The 19119-nt window shown below is 47.8% G+C and overlaps 1 protein-coding gene across 2 annotated transcripts in view; it reads right to left on the reverse strand.

Annotated features, from left to right (window-relative positions):
• C2_2H8orf76 (chromosome 2_2 C8orf76 homolog) overlaps positions 1–19119 on the reverse strand; it is a 137392-nt gene that overhangs the window by 76936 nt on the left and 41337 nt on the right. For both annotated transcript variants that reach the window (XM_069220692.1, XM_069220691.1), the window contains 2 exons: positions 15581–15724; positions 10570–11078 (listed from right to left, as the gene is read on the reverse strand). In XM_069220692.1, the coding sequence (XP_069076793.1) occupies positions 10570–11078; positions 15581–15724 (653 nt within the window). The remainder of the gene's footprint in view (positions 1–10569; positions 11079–15580; positions 15725–19119) is intronic.

Here is a 19119-nt window from a genome sequence, read left to right on the forward strand (position 1 = left end):
ATTCCTTCATTATACCAGTATTACTGCCATTGTGCTGGAATTGTGGCACATATCCCTAACAGCCCCAGCCTCACTGCAGACTTTTAGGGGCTTTTTAGAGTATGGCTTGGGGTCGCCATCTTGTCTCCCTTCTACACAGAGTCAGGACTGCTGATCCACTGTCCATTCCATTCCCGGCAAGAGAGGCTTGGAGTGTTGATCTCGGATATCAGCTAGATGAAGCTTGGTGATTGAGGTTGTGTTCTTTGGTGAAGGCAGTGTCCAGTAACACTAGATTTAAACTTATCCATTTAAATTTTTTACAACGCACACACACGCTTCACACACAGAATGAACCCTAGTAGGCATCTGGCCTGGCCCAAGTGCTCTGCACCTATGGCAATTTTTTTGCATCTAGCATGGGAATGTCAGGAGGTACACACATTCTGGTTAGAGGTGACGGAAAAGGTGATCGGGGTCATGCGTGTGACTGTGGTCATGGACACTGTGATATGCCTGCTGGGGAACATTCCCCGGATAAAGGGCTGGAAGGTGACCTACAAATTTCTACACTTATTACTGATTCTTGCAAAACAGTGGGTTGCTATCACCTGGATGGGCCGAGGGGGACCTATTGGGGGAAAATGGTTGGCAGCTGAATGGGCATTGGCTGAGGAGATTCGCCTGAAGCTTTGTAAGCGAGACAATAAAGCTGAAGAAGATCTAGGGGTATCGGCAGGTCTTCTCACCAGGTTCGCAGATACCCCAGTGCACTCCCTCCTGCCAAATATGACTTGGCAGAACATACCAGCAACTAGGGACTGGGCGTGGAGGCACCAGACAGACATCGAATACATTGGTATTGCAGTGAGTCATCTCTGGTGTGACTGACATTTGCCCACGACCCGGAACAAAACTCTCCCCATACCCCGTGGCATGGACCATAAGTAGTGACAAGGTCACCAAAGGACACTGGCTATTGGGGCATTCATCAGACACTGCTACCCTGCCTAGTTCAGCCTCGGCACAGATGACATAATAGAATCCTCTCCCCCAGAGAATCGGCATGACCCCCACAGACTTTGAGACCCATGCCTACCTGTAACCCTGGAGAACCGACCTCCTGATGGGGTCACATGCATTTGACCCAGCCCAGGGGGAAATTACTTTGGTCTTTCTCCTATAGAACTGTTATCCCCTTTTTTCCCCCCTGTTTGCCCATACACTGAGACGTACCCCGGACACCTCTTAGCCTGACAGCCTGGACTACTGTGGTAGGGTCTGCAAGACTTGCCCCGATGGGGAAACCAAGGACCAAACAGGCAGGAGGTACCGCATGACATGGGAGAGCACTACTAACCCCCTCCTGTGGAATCTGAAGAACCTGGACTCCTGACAGACCCTATTCACCTTCAACTGGATAAAATCCTCGCTGCCATTGCCAACATCAAGGCCACCCGTCAACAATATTAGCACAGTGTCAGTGGGCCTGGGCCTACCACAGGCAGATCAACACAAATTGGTAGACAGAATCAAAATGGTGGAAATCTCATTGGGAGGAAGTGCGGCCACAACATCAAACACTGGCCCGCGAGATGGCGGAACTGACTGATACAGTGCAGGTCCTTGTACATTGAGCAAAAGACATGAAAGGACGTAACAGACAAAATAATATCCAAGTGATAGTGCTCCCTGAAGATACAGAGGGGAACAATGCGGTGGCATGTATTGAACATTGTCTCTAGGTGGTTATTGCCATGAACAACCTGACCACCTTCTTCACGTGAGAATGCACCCATAGAGTACCAGCGCGCCTGTTGGCACTCGGTTGCCCTCCCTGCCCTGTGGTGGCTAGGCTGCTCCACAACAGGGATGCTATCCTGCAGAGAGGACAAACAGGCGGCCCTTTCATGGTAGCCAACAGTAAGGTGTCAGTGTTCTGAGACTTCACAGCAGCCATACAAATCGAACGGGCTTCTTTCTGGTAGTCAAAAAAAACCTATGCGACGAGGTATTACAATACTCCCTAATGTTCCTGGTCAAGCTCAGTTTAGTACTTGATGGTGCCACACACTTCTGCGAAGATCCTGGAATGGCTTGGGACTGGCTGGAAGCCTACAGAGCTGGATCGGCTCTCCCAACAACTCACCCTAAGCCTCCTCAACGCACATCAAAGAAGCATTCTCATTAAGCCCCACGTGGTAGATCTCTGAAGAGACCCTCACAGACTGAACAGGAGCAGGCTGCTGTGCTCCAAGCAGGGGCTGAGATTGTGATTACTCAGAGGTCAGACTCGATTTTTCCCAGGTCGATGGTGCTGGCCTACCTGTGGTGACATCACAATCTGCTGACGAGTTGATTTGATAATTGCTGCAGTAGGTCCACTGGTGTGTTGGAGGTTGTGGGGCGTTTCGGAGTGAGGACCCACCCACACTCTAAGTTAAAGAGTTGGAGAGAGTGCTTACTTGAAAACACGATATGTGTAAGGCTCTGATATTCCTTTTAGGGGCCAAGACCATGGATTTGCTGATGTTTGACTTGGGGCCTGGCTGAGCGCCTGAAGAGTGAACATGGGTAGGGCCGGCGCTACACTGGTTTTGTCTATGCACTATAGCCTACCCCTCCCAGGCGACTGAAGGAGACGTTCTGTGGATCATGATTGTACATTTCAAGTTTGGGCAGCCAGCCTTTGCTGGGCTGCTCTTGCGATGGGAAGCTAAAAGTTGGGGGTTTATTATTTTTTTGCAGGGATCACTCTACATGTTGAGAAGGGGGAACCTGGGTGGTCTGGGTGGGCCACACACTCCTCGGCCTCCAAACATCACATCATACACAGATACTTAAAAGAGGTAAGGGGTGTAGATGGCCATGTTACAGGAGGCACAACTTAAAGAGGAGGAGGTTAGCAGGTAAGTACTGATCAAGGGTAGTCTGTTCGGTAGGGATATCACTTTAGGGAGTATTTAAGCTCCGAATCAGGGCCATGGGACCTTTCTCCACTCCCTATCAGCCATCCTGGCATCATTACTAATAGATGACTTTCTTCTAGGTGGGGATTTTAACTGTGTCGCTGATATCCTACTTGATCTTCAACCCTACAACCCCCACCCCCGGCCGAAGCCAGCTGGGAGCACTCACCCAAAAGACGACAGAAGGCCTCAGGGACTGGTTGGGTCACCGGAATGTAGCAGATGCTTGGAGGACACAACATGGGAGTCACATGACTATTCATATTACTCACATACCTACCAACTTCACACCTGGATAAACAAGTTTGTCTGCTCGCAGAGGCTTATTGGCTTATTCAGGACATCACATACACCGAATACCTATGGCACACCCTTCCATACCACAGTCCCCTGCTTCTGGACTTTCAACTTTTTGAGGAGCACCCCCAGATTCCCACATGGAGACTTAACCCATTGTCTTGAGAAGATATTTGCTTTCAAGACTCCATGGGATATGCAAACTCTGGGTATTTTGGTCTTAATCAAGTCTCTGCATTCTCAGACCTAGTCGAGTCTGAAATGGTGGTCCGAGATCACTGTTTGGGCCTCTCAGTCAGGGTCCAGAAAGAATCGACTGGAGAACTTTGAACCGTAGGTGGTAAATTGCACAGGTTAGATAATGCTCTGGGAATGGATGTAACAACATTAAACAGACTTCGGGAGGCCTAGGAGCAATACAATGCTACCCTAGAACAGCTATGATGCCACAATTATAATAACTATGTATCTAGGGCTCATGAGGAGGAGGGATGGCCAGGAAGATTACTGGCTTTGCTTATTCGGCCTGAATCTCGAGAAGCTCCTATAACACACATTATGATGAGCGATGGGGAGTTGCTCTATTCTCCTGGGGCTAGAAATGCCTAATTCAGGGAATACTATGAAACACTGTAAAGGTGTCCGAAGCCGCTCCCACTGGGGATTCAGGCTGTATCCTGGACAGTTTGCCACTGCAAGAACTTACCTGGAAGGCTATGGAGGGCCTTTGAGGGTGGTAACAGTATAGGAGATCCAGCTCACTATTAAAGGAATGGCCACAAGTAAGACCCTGTGCCCTGATGGCCTTCCTGCAGATTTTACTCCACATTTGCTGGGACACTGGCCCAGAGACTGGAATCACTGTATGCTGATTCTCTGTGACTGGGGGCACTGCCTGCCACTACATGTGACACAGTTGTGGTTCCTTTGTCCAAGACTAGGACCAAAGGAGCCCGAACTTTGGAGATTCATCCACTCTCCATGCTTAATATGGATTTCAAAATCCTTAGTAGGGTATTTGCCTTTCAGATGCTTTGTCACATGCCCACTCTCATACACGAAGACCATACAAGCTTCATACTGGCCCGCAACATCTCCGTTAACATCAGAGTTCTCTACCATGTCCTTGACCACTCGGAGGTGCAGTCTTGTCCATGAGCCATGATGATGTCGGTGGACCTCGAAAAGGCCTTTGACTCAATACACTGGTGTAAGGAAATGGCTCCCTGTTTCAGTTACCCCCCACTTTTTGCCTGATACTGATGCTGACTTGACTGAGACGTGTGCTGGGACCCTGCTAACCAGGCCCCAGCACCAGTGTTCTTTCACCTAAAATGTACCATTGTTCCCACAATTGGCACACCCCTGGCACACAGATAAGTCCCTTGTCAAAGGAACCAGTGGTACCAAGGGCCCTGTGACCAGGGAAGGTCACTAAGGGCTGCAGCATATGTTGTGCCACCCTAAGGGACCCCTCACTTAACACATGCACACTGCCATTGCAGATTGTGTGTGTTGGTGGGGAGAAAAAGGCAAAGTCGACATGGCATCCCCCTCAGGATGCCATGCACACAAAATGCTGCCTGTGGCATAGGTAAGTCACCCCTCTAGCAGGCCTTACAGCCCTAAGGCAGGGTGCACTATACCACAGGTGAGGGCATAGCTGCATGAGCAATATGCCCCTACAGTGTCTAAGTCTATTCTTAGACATTGTAAGTACAGTGTGGCCATATTAAGTATAAGGTCTGGGAGTTTGTAAAAAACGAACTCCACAGCTCCATAATGGCTACACTGAATACTGGGAATTTGGTATCAACCTACTCATAATAATAAACCCACACTGATGCCAGTGTTGGATTTATCAAAAAATGCACACAGAGGGCAACTTAGAGATGCCCCCTGTACTTTACCCAATCCTTCAGTGCAGGACTGACTGGTCTGTGCCAGCCTGCTGCTGAGAGATGAGTTTCTGACCCCATGTGATGAGGGCCTTTGTGCCCCCTGAGGCCAGAAAAAAAGCCTGCTCTGGGTGGAGGTGCTTCACACCTCCCCCCTGCAGGAACTGTAACACCTAGCAGTGAGCCTCAAAGACTCAGGCTTCATGTTACAATGGCCCAGGGCACTCCAGCTAGTGGAGATGCCCGCTACCTGGACACAGCCCCCACTTTTGGCGGCAAGTCCAGGGGAGATAATGAGAAAAACAAGGAGGAGTCACCCACCAGTCAGGACAGCCCCTAAGGTATCCTGAGCTGAGGTGACCCCTGCCTTTAGAAATCCTCCATCTTGATTTTGGAGGATTCCCCCAATAGGAATAGGGATGTACCCCCCTCCCCTCAGGGAAGAGGCACAAGGAGGGTGTAGCCACCCTCAAGGACAGTAGCCACTGGCTACTGCCCTCCCAGACCTAAACACACCCCTAAATTCAGTATTTAGGGGCACCCCAGAACCCAGGAAACTAGATTCCTGCAACTGAAGAAACAAGAAGGACTGCTGACCTACAAGCCGCAGAGAAGGAGGAAGACGACAACTGCTTTGGCCCCAGCCCTACCAGCCTGTCTCCAACTTCGAAAACCTACACAAGCGACGCATCCAACAGGGACCAGCGACCTCTGAACCATCAGAAGACTGCCATGGACTAAAGGACCAAGAAACTCCCATGAACAGCGGCCCTGTTCAAAATCTGCAACTTCTTTGCAACAAAGAAGCAACTTCCAAGGACTTCATGTTTCCCGCCGGAAGCGTGAGACTCTACACTCTGCACCCGACGCCCTCGGCTCGACCTGCAGAAAACCAACACTACAGGGAGGACTCCCCGGCGACTGCCAGCCCGTGAGTAGCCAGAGACGACCCCCCTGGCCCCCCCCAGCGACGCCTGCAAAGAGAATCCAGAGGCTCCTCCTGACCGCAACTGCCTGTAACAAGGGACCTGATGCCTGGAACCAACACTGCACCCGCAGCCCCCAGGACCTGAAGGAACCGAACCTCAGCACAGGAGTGACCCGCAGGCGACCCTCTGCCTAGCCCAGGTGGTGGCTGTCCCGAGAAGCCCCCCCTGTACTTGCCTGCACCGCTAGAGTGACCCCCGGGTCCCTCCATTGAAACCTATACAAAACCCAACGCCTGCTTTGCACACTGCACCCGGCCGCCCCTGTGCCGCTGAGGGTGTGTTTTGTGTGCCTACTTGTGTCCCCCCCAGTGCTCTACAAAACCCCCCTGGTCTTCCCCCCGAGGACGCAGGTACTTACCTGCTGGCAGACTGCAACTGGAGCACCCCTGTTCTCCATAGGCGCATATGCGTTTTGGGCACCTCTTTGACCTCTGCACCTGACCGGCCCTGAGCTGCTGGTGTGGTAATTTTGGGGTTGCCTTCAACTCCCAACGGTGGGCTGCCTATGCCCCAGGACTGAGACTTGTAAGTGTTTTACTTACCTCCTAATCTAACCTTTACTTACCTCCAACAGGAACTGTTGATTTTTGCACTGTGTCCACTTTAAAAATAGCTTATTGACATTTTTACAAAGGCTGTACGTGATATTGTTTTCATTCAAAGTTCCTAAAGTAGCTAAGTGAAGTACCTTACATTTAAAGTATTAACTGTAAATCTTGAACCTGTGGGTCTTAAAATAAACTAAGAAAATATATTTTTCAATATAAAAACCTATAGGCCTGGAGTAAGTCTTTGAGTGTGTGTTCCTAATTTATTGCCTGTGTGTGTACAACAAATGCTTAACACTACCCTCTGATAAGCCTACTGCTCGACCACACTACCACAAAATAGAGCATTAGAATTATCTACTTTTGACACTATCTTACCTCTAAGGGGAACCATTGGACTCTGTGCACACTATTTCTTACTTTGAAATAGTATATACAGAGCCAACTTCCTACAACTGGGACTTTTTGTTTGAAGTCATGCATTGGATGGGGTTGGGGGAATGCTCTGTCAACTGGATTTAATTACTTTATGCTAACTCGACTGAACGGGTCAAAATGAGTAATACCATCTCCCCGTAATACAATGCATGCAGAGGCACCAAGCGAGGGTGCCCTCTAGCCAGTCTTTTATTCGCGCTAGCCATTGAGCCTCTGGCTGAACACTTTCGTTTGAAGGGAGCAGGCACGGGCATGGATTCGAGGTTTGAGAACACCTTATCTCTTTGTAAGCAGACAACCTTCTGCTTTACCTAGCAGATAGTCCTCCAGACTCCGAGTCAGTGATGTGCCTTCTAGAGGAGTTTCAGAGAGTTTCTGTCCTCCGGGTCAATAAAACAAAGACACGAGTTTCACACGTCACCAGACATTCAACAGCCCCCGGATCTCACATCGCACTTTCAGTACCCTGGGTATACTTGGAGGACCTACCAGAGGGCAATCTGGGGAAAACCCTTCACTCCCTATGATCCTGCGTTCCTTTCTGGTGCTCTCTTAATCTGCCAATTATGGCCCAGATCTCACTATCACACAAAATGGTCATGCTCTCAAGACTGTTTTTTTTTTTTTTAATCAATCTACTGGTTGGTGTGCCAGTTGCTTGGTTTCAACAACTGAACACCTTATTGCGGGAGCTGATATGGGACATGGGCCGCCAAACAGTATCTTTGGAGGTTCTTCAGCACCCACCAGACAAAGGGGGCCTGGGTACCCCTGATTTTGAGCTGTATTTCTTGGCCTCGTAGCTCCAGTGGGTTACTCAACGGCTAGATAGAGCACATCAGGAGAAGTTGGGACCGGTGGGGTTGTCCATCCACTTAGGTGCACTGTTGGCTAAGCTGCTTTGTCTGGCGGTACTGATCCCATACCCTGGTGTGTTGTTGGCTGTAACATTGAAGTGCTGGAGGTGCTGCGCGCTGAGGACCGCAGGAACTCCCCTCTATGCCCTGGCACTACCACTGGTGGGCATCCCCCATGGAAACCCACTGTCCTTTTTACAGCTGGGAAGTTGTCAGCCTGGACGGATGCTGGGCTGGTGAGGGTGAGGGACTGCTACCAACAGGGCACCTTACTCCTGCTGGGCGACCTGGTAACCCAATACAAATTGTCCCCAGGGCAATTCCTCACACACAAGGCTCTGATTGTAACGTTCAAAGACTTGGAACCAGCCAGACTTGCGGTGCTCCAACTGTTGGTGTCCTTGGGCAACACGAGACACCTAGTGACATCAATCACTATCTGAGATGACCTGTAAACTGTTGCTGACATTACACCAAATTCGGAGTGGCGCAAGATACTGGCATACCCTAAAAAGGTCTCAAGGAACATGAGGCTGAAATTCACACAGTTAATTTACGTCCACAGAACATATATGACTCCCCATAGTCTCCAGGTTGTTTACAGAGGAGACCCACACAGCTGCCCGAGGTGCAGACACTTAGATGCAGACTTTGTACATATGACTTGGAGCTGCTGGCAGCCACGTCCATTTTTGGACACGATAACAGCCACCTGGAGTACCACACTGGGGACGATCTTTCACTTGTTCCCTGGAGGTCTGTTTGCTTTGGTTGTTCCCAAGACCACATACATCGAAAGTGGGCTCTAGATTTGTAGACCTAGCCTTGGTGTTGGCCAAGAGGCAAACAGCAATGGCCTGGAAGTCAACAGCAGGGCCAGCAAAGGGAACTTGGGTGAAAGATGTTACTCAGTGGGGCAGGGCAGAAGAGAGAGCTTTGCTTAGGAAGGATGCCAGAGGGGTATGGAGGCGCCCAATAGCAAGCTTGTGGAAAGAGGTCTTAGATACCTGGGAGCACCTGGAGGGAGGGCACGAGGGGGACAAGAGAAACCAGCTGAAGGAGGCAGGGAGGCCTCCCAGAGGGATGGTGCTGGGAGAGAGGACGTACACTAAGTGGGATGACGGGCTAGACTGCTGCTATCTGGTTCTGCCCGGGTCATGAAGTGGGTAGCTCTGGTGCTCTCCCATCACTCCTGGGTTCCGGCGTACTACTCCTGCTGTGGGGGATTTCTTCTGTAGGCCATGGGTGGCCATCAGACCGCCATCCCCAGAGATCTCCTTACTAACGACTCCTTTTATTCTCCCTGAACGAGCAGATTTGAGAGATCCCTGCACTGAATTGGTTGTTTTCCCTTTTCTCCCCCTCCCCCTTTTTTGTTTTGAGTTCTTTGTGCACTGGATGATGCGATTTCTCAAGTAATGTTCCTTCGTTTCTTTATTATTGTATTTAACTTTGTTGCGAACAGAGGTCCCGATACGACAGTGCTAATTGCTGAGACATTGTATGCATTTGTAAGGGGCCTTGATTGACTGGCCATTACCTGTATCCTACTTGATTAATGTAGAACTGTGTCCAGATTGTTGCTATGTCTATATACTACCGTCTTCACCTTCGGGTGATGTTTAGCATAAAAGCAAATAAATATATGTTAAAAAAAATACTCAACTCCCTCAAAGCCACTTCTAATTAAGATGATGTTTTATCCTTGTCCTTCGTCAAAGCTTTAGCTGGGGATGCTCTCTCACCCCTACTCACCATTGTAAAAGCCTTTCTCGGTCTGCTGTAATTTTAACAACTACAAATTCACAGTAAATTTGCCTGACGCTGTAACTCAGCTGGGATTTCGGCAGTTTCTGGCTTTTTATACACATTGAGCGTGAATATGCCTTAAAGCTGAATAGAGAAGAGCTAAAGGAGGAAGCAGATGTTGATTTTTAACGCCAGGGTCTGCATCTGTGTGGTTGCCAGTTTCTGCTTCTGTGATTTGTTCATTTTTAGGGTCGAGCCTGCATTGCATGTGCTCGCCAATGCGTATCGCAGCGAGACAATTTAGTTATTAGAAAAGGGCTTGAAGCCCTATCGACATCACGTCAGTGTCTTTTATTGGTTTGTGGGCTTGCCTATTAAAATCCGCTTGCTTTCATTAGTCGAAGGTATGCATACATCATGCCTTTTCCGGTGGCTAGCCCTCCTCAAGCGCATCGACCAAGTACAGAAAACATGCAAGGCTCGCTGTTTTCTGTCCGGCTCGTGGACTACTTTTTCTCTATTTTACTAGCGCGATTTCGATTGGCAGAAGTCGAACGCTTTACACAGTTAATTGCACTTTTTCGGTTACATACATAAATACACTTTTGCTGATAGGTGAAAAGTCGGGTTAGGAGTTTACAACGCTATCAGCTCTAACATGAGCAAACGCGAGACCCATTGCATTGCAAATGCTTGTTTTTTTTGCAGCAGGTAAACAATAAAATATGTACAATTTCTTGTCAGACCAGCTAAAAGCAACTGAGGAGTACCAGCTCACTTTCAATACTAACAAGCTAAAATGTCATTTAGAACATTACTTGCTTAGTGAAATCTAACTAAATTACCTCGTCCTGATTAAAGAAGCACATGCTTTCATCCTCAGGTCTTTAACATTCTCCTGTGTACAGGCTTCTAAAGGCAGGTGTGGTGTTACATTCTCCAAAGAAGATCGGAATGCAGCCTCTGTTGGTTTTTGGTCACTCCTGCAACCAGAGGTCGGGAAGGATGTGCTCGAGCCACTGAACTCTTTACTGAGTTGTTCTTTATGAGATTGGGAATCAGTCCTTCCACCACCACATATTCCAAATGACATACTGTCCTCACTTTGGCTGCTCTCAGTCTGGCCCACTTCATCCTCAGAGTTACTCCTTGAAGTAAAAGATGTTGGTGCAGCTTGCAGAATGTCCATGTAGGCCTCAGCGAGCATCTTCCAATACCATGGATTAAAAGGTTGCAAAGCTATCAGCTGCTGTAGGCAAGAGCTCACACTTTGTATATTTCCCATACTATGATAAATAGAAATCTGCAGGTTTAGTACAGTCGTCAAATGATCTGTGTTTGTTGATCCATGTCGCTAGTTAAGAAACAAAACAAACAAAAAAAAAGAGTACAGTTATATAAGAAAAAGCACATACACATTTTGAGTCTTTCTGTGGCATGAAAAATGCTATAGAGCTTTAACAGTTTCTATGTAATACAAAAGAACAAAATTGTTGTATACAAATAGAAAAAATGAAAAGTCAGAATAAAGTGTTTCATATGACATGCTTCAAACCCTTCTCTGGCACCGGATTGGCCGAATACATGTCAAAACTAAGTTCAGCTAGAAGATTGAGGTGGTTAATGTGAAGTCTGTATCACATGTCAGCCTACAACGCAGTTCTCCCCAAAAGCCACTTTATCCAACCATTCTACATTTGTGCAGGCTTATGGCGGACTACACGGGGGACCCCCACACATGGGGAGACACAGGGCCGGGAGGCCTCCGGCTTCGACCTTGACAGAGATGGTCAAAGAAGCTGGCGAGACGCCCTGCGTCCCTACGACTAGCACAACACAACGTGTGAAGGGGGTGCTAGACGGTACCACAGTATTATTGGGCAGTGTCAACCTACCGAATACAGGCAATCATACTTCTTAGCCAATCTCTTGCTCCATATGACCCACTTGTCCCACATTCCCTGGATTACAGAAGGTGGCATTCCTCACAATACAGGTCACTTCACTCTCTCCCCCGCTCGTCCACAGCCTGCATTGCAGCCTATTTACTGCAATGTATAATAGCTGAAGAGCCCTGCATCCAGACGTGTGGGAATTCTCATTCTATTCCCTCACCCCCATGACCTTCGCGTCACATTATGTCATCTCCTCTGTCACCCTGCCACTCAATTTTTGGTGACTGACGATGAATACATGGGCAAAACTCTCTCTGATCATAACCCTGTTATTGCGGATTACCTGGGGAGACACGTTCTGTCGGCCCTCACCTTGCGACGGCCTGGTGACAATAATTTCCTCTGCGCTGTCCCATTACCGGTGATACCTGCGACACTGAGAGACACCCTCGATGGCCTGATCACGGAACAAGAGATCCGATATGCCACACAGGACTCTCCCACATGTAAGACTACCAATCGAGTTCTACAAAATGTATGAAGACTTTCTGGTCCTGAAACTAGCTGGATTATACACACTCGCATCCAGACTAGTGATACAGTCTATGATTGAGGCCTCCTAGTCTTCCTCACTGAACCAGGGGGAGACCATCTCGAGGTCCCTTTCGACAGGCCGTTAGCCGTGTTGGGAAGTGACTAATAGATTCTTAGTAAAATACTAGAAACAAGATTGTTGGAATTCATACCCTTATCAGTTCATCCCAACCATAACGGCTTTATATCTGCCAGATCCACATCCCTTAATATACGCAGACTTCACAGGCTCCTCAAAAAGGTACCATCCCTTTGGCCCCACTCCACTTGCTTAGTGCTACACCTAGAGAAGGCTTTTGATGTGCCTGATTGGCAGCATGTTTGCGGTTCTCCAAAAGATGGGCCTAGGTGACAGGATGTTGCAGATGATCAAACTCCTGCACACAGAACCGATGGCCAGGGCCCAACTAGGACAACTGATTTCGGACCCGTTTCCTGTGAATCACAGCACGCACCAGGGATGGCCATTCTTGCCTTTACTTGTTACTCTGGAGACGAAGCTGCTAGCACAGCAACTCTGCAGTCGGGAAGAACCTGAAGAGTATCTCTCAATAGTGAGATGTACAATATCTCTCTCTATGCAGGTGGCATCTTAACATATGTCAGAGACATCCATGACGGTGCGGATAAAATAGCACATATAGGGGGTCATTCTGACCCCAGCCGGCAGCGGTAGCCGCCGGCCTGGCTGGGACCGCCAGAAGACCGTACCGCGGTCAAAAGACCGCGGCGGTCATTCTGGGTTTCCCACTGGGCTGGCGGGCGACCGCCAGAAGACCGTACCGTGGTCATTCTGGGTTTCCCACTGGGCTGGCGGGCGACCGCCAGAAGACCGTACCGCAGTCAAAAGACCGCGGCGGTCATTCTGGGTTTCCCACTGGGCTGGCGGGCGACCGCCAAAAGGCCGCCAGCCAGCCCAGTGGGAAACACCCTTCCACGATGAAGCTGGCTCCGAATGGAGCCGGCGGAGTGGAAGGTGTGCGACGGGTGCAGTAGCACCCGTCGCGAATTTCAGTGTCTGCAGAGCAGACACTGAAATTCAAAGTGGGGCCCTCTTACGGGGGCCCCTGCAGTGCCCATGCCATGGGCACTGCAGGGGCCCCCAGGGGCCCCACGACACCCCTCACCGCCATCCTGTTCCTGGCGGTTTGATGGCGGTGAGGGGGTCGGAATCCCCATGGCGGCGCAGATTCCCATGGGCAGCGGAAAGTCGCCGGTACACCGCCGACTTTCCGTTTCTGGCCGCGGCTGTACCGCCGCGGTCAGAATGCCCTGCGGAGCACCGCCAGCCTGTTGGCGGTGCTCCCGCCAAGGACCGCCGGGGTCGGAATGACCCCCATAATGTGTACCTTCCAGGCACCTTCAGGCCTAGGGATCAATTAGGACAAAACCTGTCTGTTCTCAAAGCATAGGACCTGCCTGATGCATAATATAACAGTTGATGCTCACCCAATTACACCATCACCCGGTATCTATTAGATGCAATCTAATGAAGGCAATCTCCTCACTCCGGCCTCCGATCGCATTTTGGTGCTCTCTGCCCATTATGGCACAGGGCTCTGGAGTCCTCTCCAAAATGGCGATGCTGCCACGATTACTATATTACTGTGCCAACTTGCCTATTCCCATTCTTCGCAGAACTTTCCCTTTATTAAACACCCTGTCAAGCAACCTGAAATGGAACAAAGATTGGCATAAAGATGCCCTGGCCAAGCTACAACTCCGCACTGATAGAGGGGGCCTGGGAACCCCCATTTTTGACCACTAATATCTGGCTGCACAACTCCAATGGCAAGCTTGTTAGCTATCTGATCACAATCTAGTGGAAGTGTGCATGGGAGATGGACGGAATGCATTGAACATCGTTCATGAACAGTTCCTAATGAAATCACTTCTACATGTGGCTTCCAATAACTTTGCCCTGTATTGCTTATGGAAGTTAACAATGGGCACTACTAACTTCCCCAGGGGCATCATCGCATGCACCGAGATCCCCCTGTGACCTATACTTGCCTTCAGAATGGCACTGGGCAGAGTGGTGGCGGAGATCTAGGAGTCATCAGGAGTGGGCGCACTTGGCAACCTGTTTTAGGATAGTGCCTGGATCCCATTCGACCTACTGTCCGAGCAGACCAGCCTCTCAGAAAGACAGTTCCTGGCACACAGGCACCTAGTTGCCAAGCTGGAAAGCCTGGGGGTGGGGGGGGATTTGTGGTTTCTGAGCCCCCTTCCCACCTGCTAACCCAAGTCCTGAACACAATGGGTCCCAAGCAGAGACTCATTTCCTGGACTGCCAAAGTCTTGCCAGATAATTACGACAGTTAAGTACATACAGCCAAATATCCTCCATAAAAGCTACCTGTCAGCGGCTAGAGCCACAAAATCTACCCCACAATGTTGCCGGATTGCCCTCAAAGTCGAGCTCCTGGGGCAAACATGCTTTACATGTTTTGGGACTGTCCGATTGTGCGTGCATTCTGAGTTGATGTCTTCATGATTCTCTCACATATCAGACTATCAGGACCTAAACCGTGTCAACAGCTGCATACTGGGGCTCTATAAGCACAGAAAGCTGGGGGACCAGGCAATTGCTTCACTGACTTGGCCCTACTGATGGCCAGGCTCACAATTACAATGAAATGGAAAGCCTTGTCGTTGCCAGGAGCCCCGCAGTGGCAGGCCACTGTTCTCCAGTAGGCTGCAACAGAGTCAGGGGCATTGTACCAAGAGGAGATAAAAGGCCTCCAGAAGTGCCCGACTGTAGCCGCTTGGGATAATCTGATTCTTGCATTCCGAAGCGATGCCGGTGAGGACACAAGACCACTGTAGCTCAGCACTTACACAGCATCCCACTGGTTTTCATGCATCTCTCTGCTAGCAATCCCCATCACAACCCCTGGCCCCTTCAGGCTAAATAGATCAGTTGGCCTTGCCATCAAGTGCACAACCTGGGGACTCTGCCCCACCATACATATCACATGTAAAGCGCCGGAGTAGGCTCACTATTTGTGTTTTTAGTACATGTTTGGAGTTTCAAGCAATGTTACACTTAGCTGCTACTTTTGTTGATGTCTTCTTGTAAGTACTAACTGAAATATGCTACGTTCATGCACAGCTGTCTGTGTCGTATAAAACAGAAAATGCAATAAAGTGGTTTAAAAGAAACGAATCTTTTACACCCCAGAATGCACAATGCTTTTGGATTAATGTACTTATCAGCTAGAATTTCTCCCAAAATGTCCAATAATATATGGAGTGGAGTATGTAAAGTGAGTGGAAGAACCCCCAAATCCTACATAGTCTACCCTCTTGCCAATAGCAATGGTGTGTGATTGATTAATGAAAGTGCCGCAAGGAGGAAACTAACCAATTTGTGGGCAATATCCAATGCTTCCCAATGTCTTCCAAGATGACACAAACATCTAGCCTGGCTCTCCTGTACATCTCTTCTCATGGCAAGATTAGTCGAGGCCAACAGCGAAAAGCAGCTGGAGTACTCCTGGAGGGCTTTCTGTAAAGGGAATGAGATAGCATTAAGGTTTAAGCAGCAAACACAGTAATATTGACAACTTAACAAGTAATAGGGAAAGTGAGGTTGTGCAAGGCATGGGAGGTCAACCCTGCGGACGGGGACAAAAGGGAATTGAGGCAATGCAGAAATTAGTAGTAATAGCCTCTTAAAACTAGACAAGGCACATAAGAGAAAATAATAAAGCAAAATAAAGAAGGGAAAAGGAGAAGGAGAAGGAGGAAAAGCTGTTATTTTGATCTCTGGCAACAGTGAGAGCAGGAATCACAGACCAAAAAGAGAACAGAGTCACATCAGAGAGTTCTGGAAACTTTGAACTACTTGGTTTCGTCACAGCATATCATTAATTTGGAAGGGGATAAGGATACAATTGTGCTTAAAACAATAAAAAACGACAATTTTAAAGTCCTTAATCCTTCCAAGTGCTGATTCTAGGCAGCGTTTCTGAGTTCAGTCTTTTTCTCCCCAAATCATCATGATTTACATGTCACTCATACCCAACTGTTACCCCAAGGTTAAACACTAAAAGGGTAAAGGACAACTGACCAGGACTGACTTCGGAAGGGACCATGCCATGGATTGATGAGTAACTTCCAGGACAGACTACTGGTACTTGGGATACATATTCTTCCCGTAATGTTCCCTCTCTTAAAACAAAATTAGGGATCCAGAATATATAAATAGTCCACTTCCCGCTTGACACTAAGTCAAGCGTACAGAAAAATAATGCTATAAGTGTCAGGATAAACAATGGTAACACAGCTTTGGTATCTACTATCAAGCCAGTTGCCAGAAGGATTTAGAATCTTGACTTCTAGTGCAGTGATTAGAAGATCTTGCTGAATGAGAGGTCCAAGATTCTTTGAGTGAATATCATCAGTGTTCCTTAGTCACTGGGGCATTCCAATTACTGTTAACTAGATCCCAACACAAAAGTAGATTATCTGTTCCTTATTTTCTAGAATGTTCCTGGATTAAACCAATGGTTACCAGTATCAGGCCGTGAAAAGCCCTTGTATATTTTTAAGGTGATGCTTCTCCATGAAACTTGATAAATAGGCAAGATTACTACTGATGACTACAACCAAAGGATGCTTACATTTACCAAGTGAGGTTCTTTTAACCAATGTCTCCAACAGCGTCTTTTTAGATCTCTGTCCAGTGTGTATTTTTAATAAATATTTATTGGTTTCCATACTACATCTTAGTATGAAACATTCTAGCTTGCATATTATTTAGTTATTGTATACTCCACTTCCCAGGACAACCCTTAACTGACTCCATCAGTGAAAGACTGAGCAGAGTCACAGTACAATTCGTAGATTGTAATCTTTGCTTTGAGTGGCACTAATCTTCGGACGCAAATGCTAAATGTGCACTATACACTGTAGGGATTTATCAAGTTTGAAGAATAAAATGAAGGTTTCCAAGTAATTGTTGACCGGCACTTCATTGATTCTTTGATTACTGTAACCTTGTGTTATTTAACTGGAGAGAAATGGGTGCTATTTCAGGAGAACTACAAAGTCTAGGTGAGAAATCTAAATCCACTGTTGACTACTCTGGTATTACGGCACAGAATCATGGTAGGAGTATTTACTTCAACAATTAATCTTACCACTCACTGAGTTTAGGTTCAACATATGGGGTGGGAGCAATGGAGTCATGTTTTAGCTTTGTCAGTATAGGACAGAGAGACTGGGCAGACTCCACTACACAATAGGCAATCAAACAAGAGTAAAAAAGAACTACACAGCTTAATGAATCCAATGACTACAATTTGCAGAAAGGAGGTAATGGAGCATATAGTTGGTAAGCAGGAACTGCAGAGAGGTAACAAGAAAAAAAGCTTTAGCAGATTTAGAAAGTATAGACAACAGTGATTGAAAAAGTTAATAGCTGATGTCACATACGTTTTGACAATGGTTTCACTTTTCTTCTAGTTTAGACTAAAATAACTGGCTAGTCTTTGTGAGCGGGATATACATGCCCTTTTGGACATGATAAAGAAAGCATACAATTAAAAACGAACACTATGTACTTTGGTTCAGTTTATAAATGATGTGGGATGGGAGAATATAGCAGATATTTTAACATGTTGCTACCCATTTCTTTTCCTCTAATCTGTATTCTCTCCATCGTCTTACTTCCATGACTAACTTGGTTCTTTGACTTGGCTGTCTTGGCAAAATGCTATGCAATGTGCAAGGTCGTAAAATAAACCCATGGAATGCCTGCAGTAAAGTGAGTTCCAAACTTCTGAGGGATGTCATTTGGCAGTCTGTTCCCAACATCAGTCACTTGCATGAGGTCAGGTTTGACAGCCACAGTCTTACCTTGCCAAGTTATTCTCTTTTATTTACAGGAATTATTGTATTATCCTCTCAAAAATCATAATTTACTTTGCTAGTGCTACAGAGCCAGATGGGATTCCTAATTTTATTGTTAGAAACTGGATCTCTATTTGGCAGGTTTACACACCCGGTCCAAGGAGGGACCACAATCCTAGCCATGGCAAGTCAAATACACAACCTAAATTAACCTGTGCTCACCCTCCGGTAGCATGGCCCAGAGCAGGCAGTCAGAACTTAGAAGCAAATGTGTAAAGTATGTCTGCAACATACTTACAGCAATCACAATGAAACACCACAAAATGGACTCCACACCAGTATATTAAACAAATAGAGATTATTTATCTGAATAGATCAATATCAAACCAACCAAAAAAAAAAAAAAGTATTCACTTTATGAGGTATCACACTAAGCACACTTTATATGGTGCTCGCTTTGGAGTCATTACAGTATTTTGTTAGAGTACGGGTGTCCTTCTGTGAGGAGCGCAAAGCAGACTGATCGGGGCAATTCAGGAGCAGCCGAGTATAAGGTGTTTTTCCTTCGGAATGCAGAGGGCTCAGCGGAAGCTCTAAGGCCGCTCGTGCCTTCGGGGTTTGAGAAAGGAGAGCCACGGGTTGAGGGCGAAGCGATTTGATTCGGGCCAGTGCAAGGGCAAGAAGTAGGGTTGCGCCCGAGTGGTACTCACTGGTTGGGGAAGGCCAGTGCGTATCACACATCTCTGTCATTTGGCAACACAGGCGACAGCCTGCAATGAACCTGTTCCGAAGTCCTGATGGGACGGGTGGCAAGTTTCCGCAAAGCTGCTCTGAAGACCTGATGAGACGAGCAGCAGGACGTAACCAAGCCACCATAGGGTCTGGTTAAAATGAGCAGCAAGCTGCGATGAAGTCGCGCTGAAGGCTTGATGTGATGAGCGGCAGGCTGCAACGAAGCCGCACTGGAGTCTTGTTGAGATGAACGGCACACCGCAACAAAGCCACAGTTAAGTTTTGTTGAAGCGTGTAGAGGCCGCAACGGAGTCC

Source organism: Pleurodeles waltl, chromosome 2_2 (assembly GCF_031143425.1).
Source record: "Pleurodeles waltl isolate 20211129_DDA chromosome 2_2, aPleWal1.hap1.20221129, whole genome shotgun sequence".
Classification (NCBI taxonomy): domain Eukaryota; kingdom Metazoa; phylum Chordata; class Amphibia; order Caudata; family Salamandridae; genus Pleurodeles; species Pleurodeles waltl.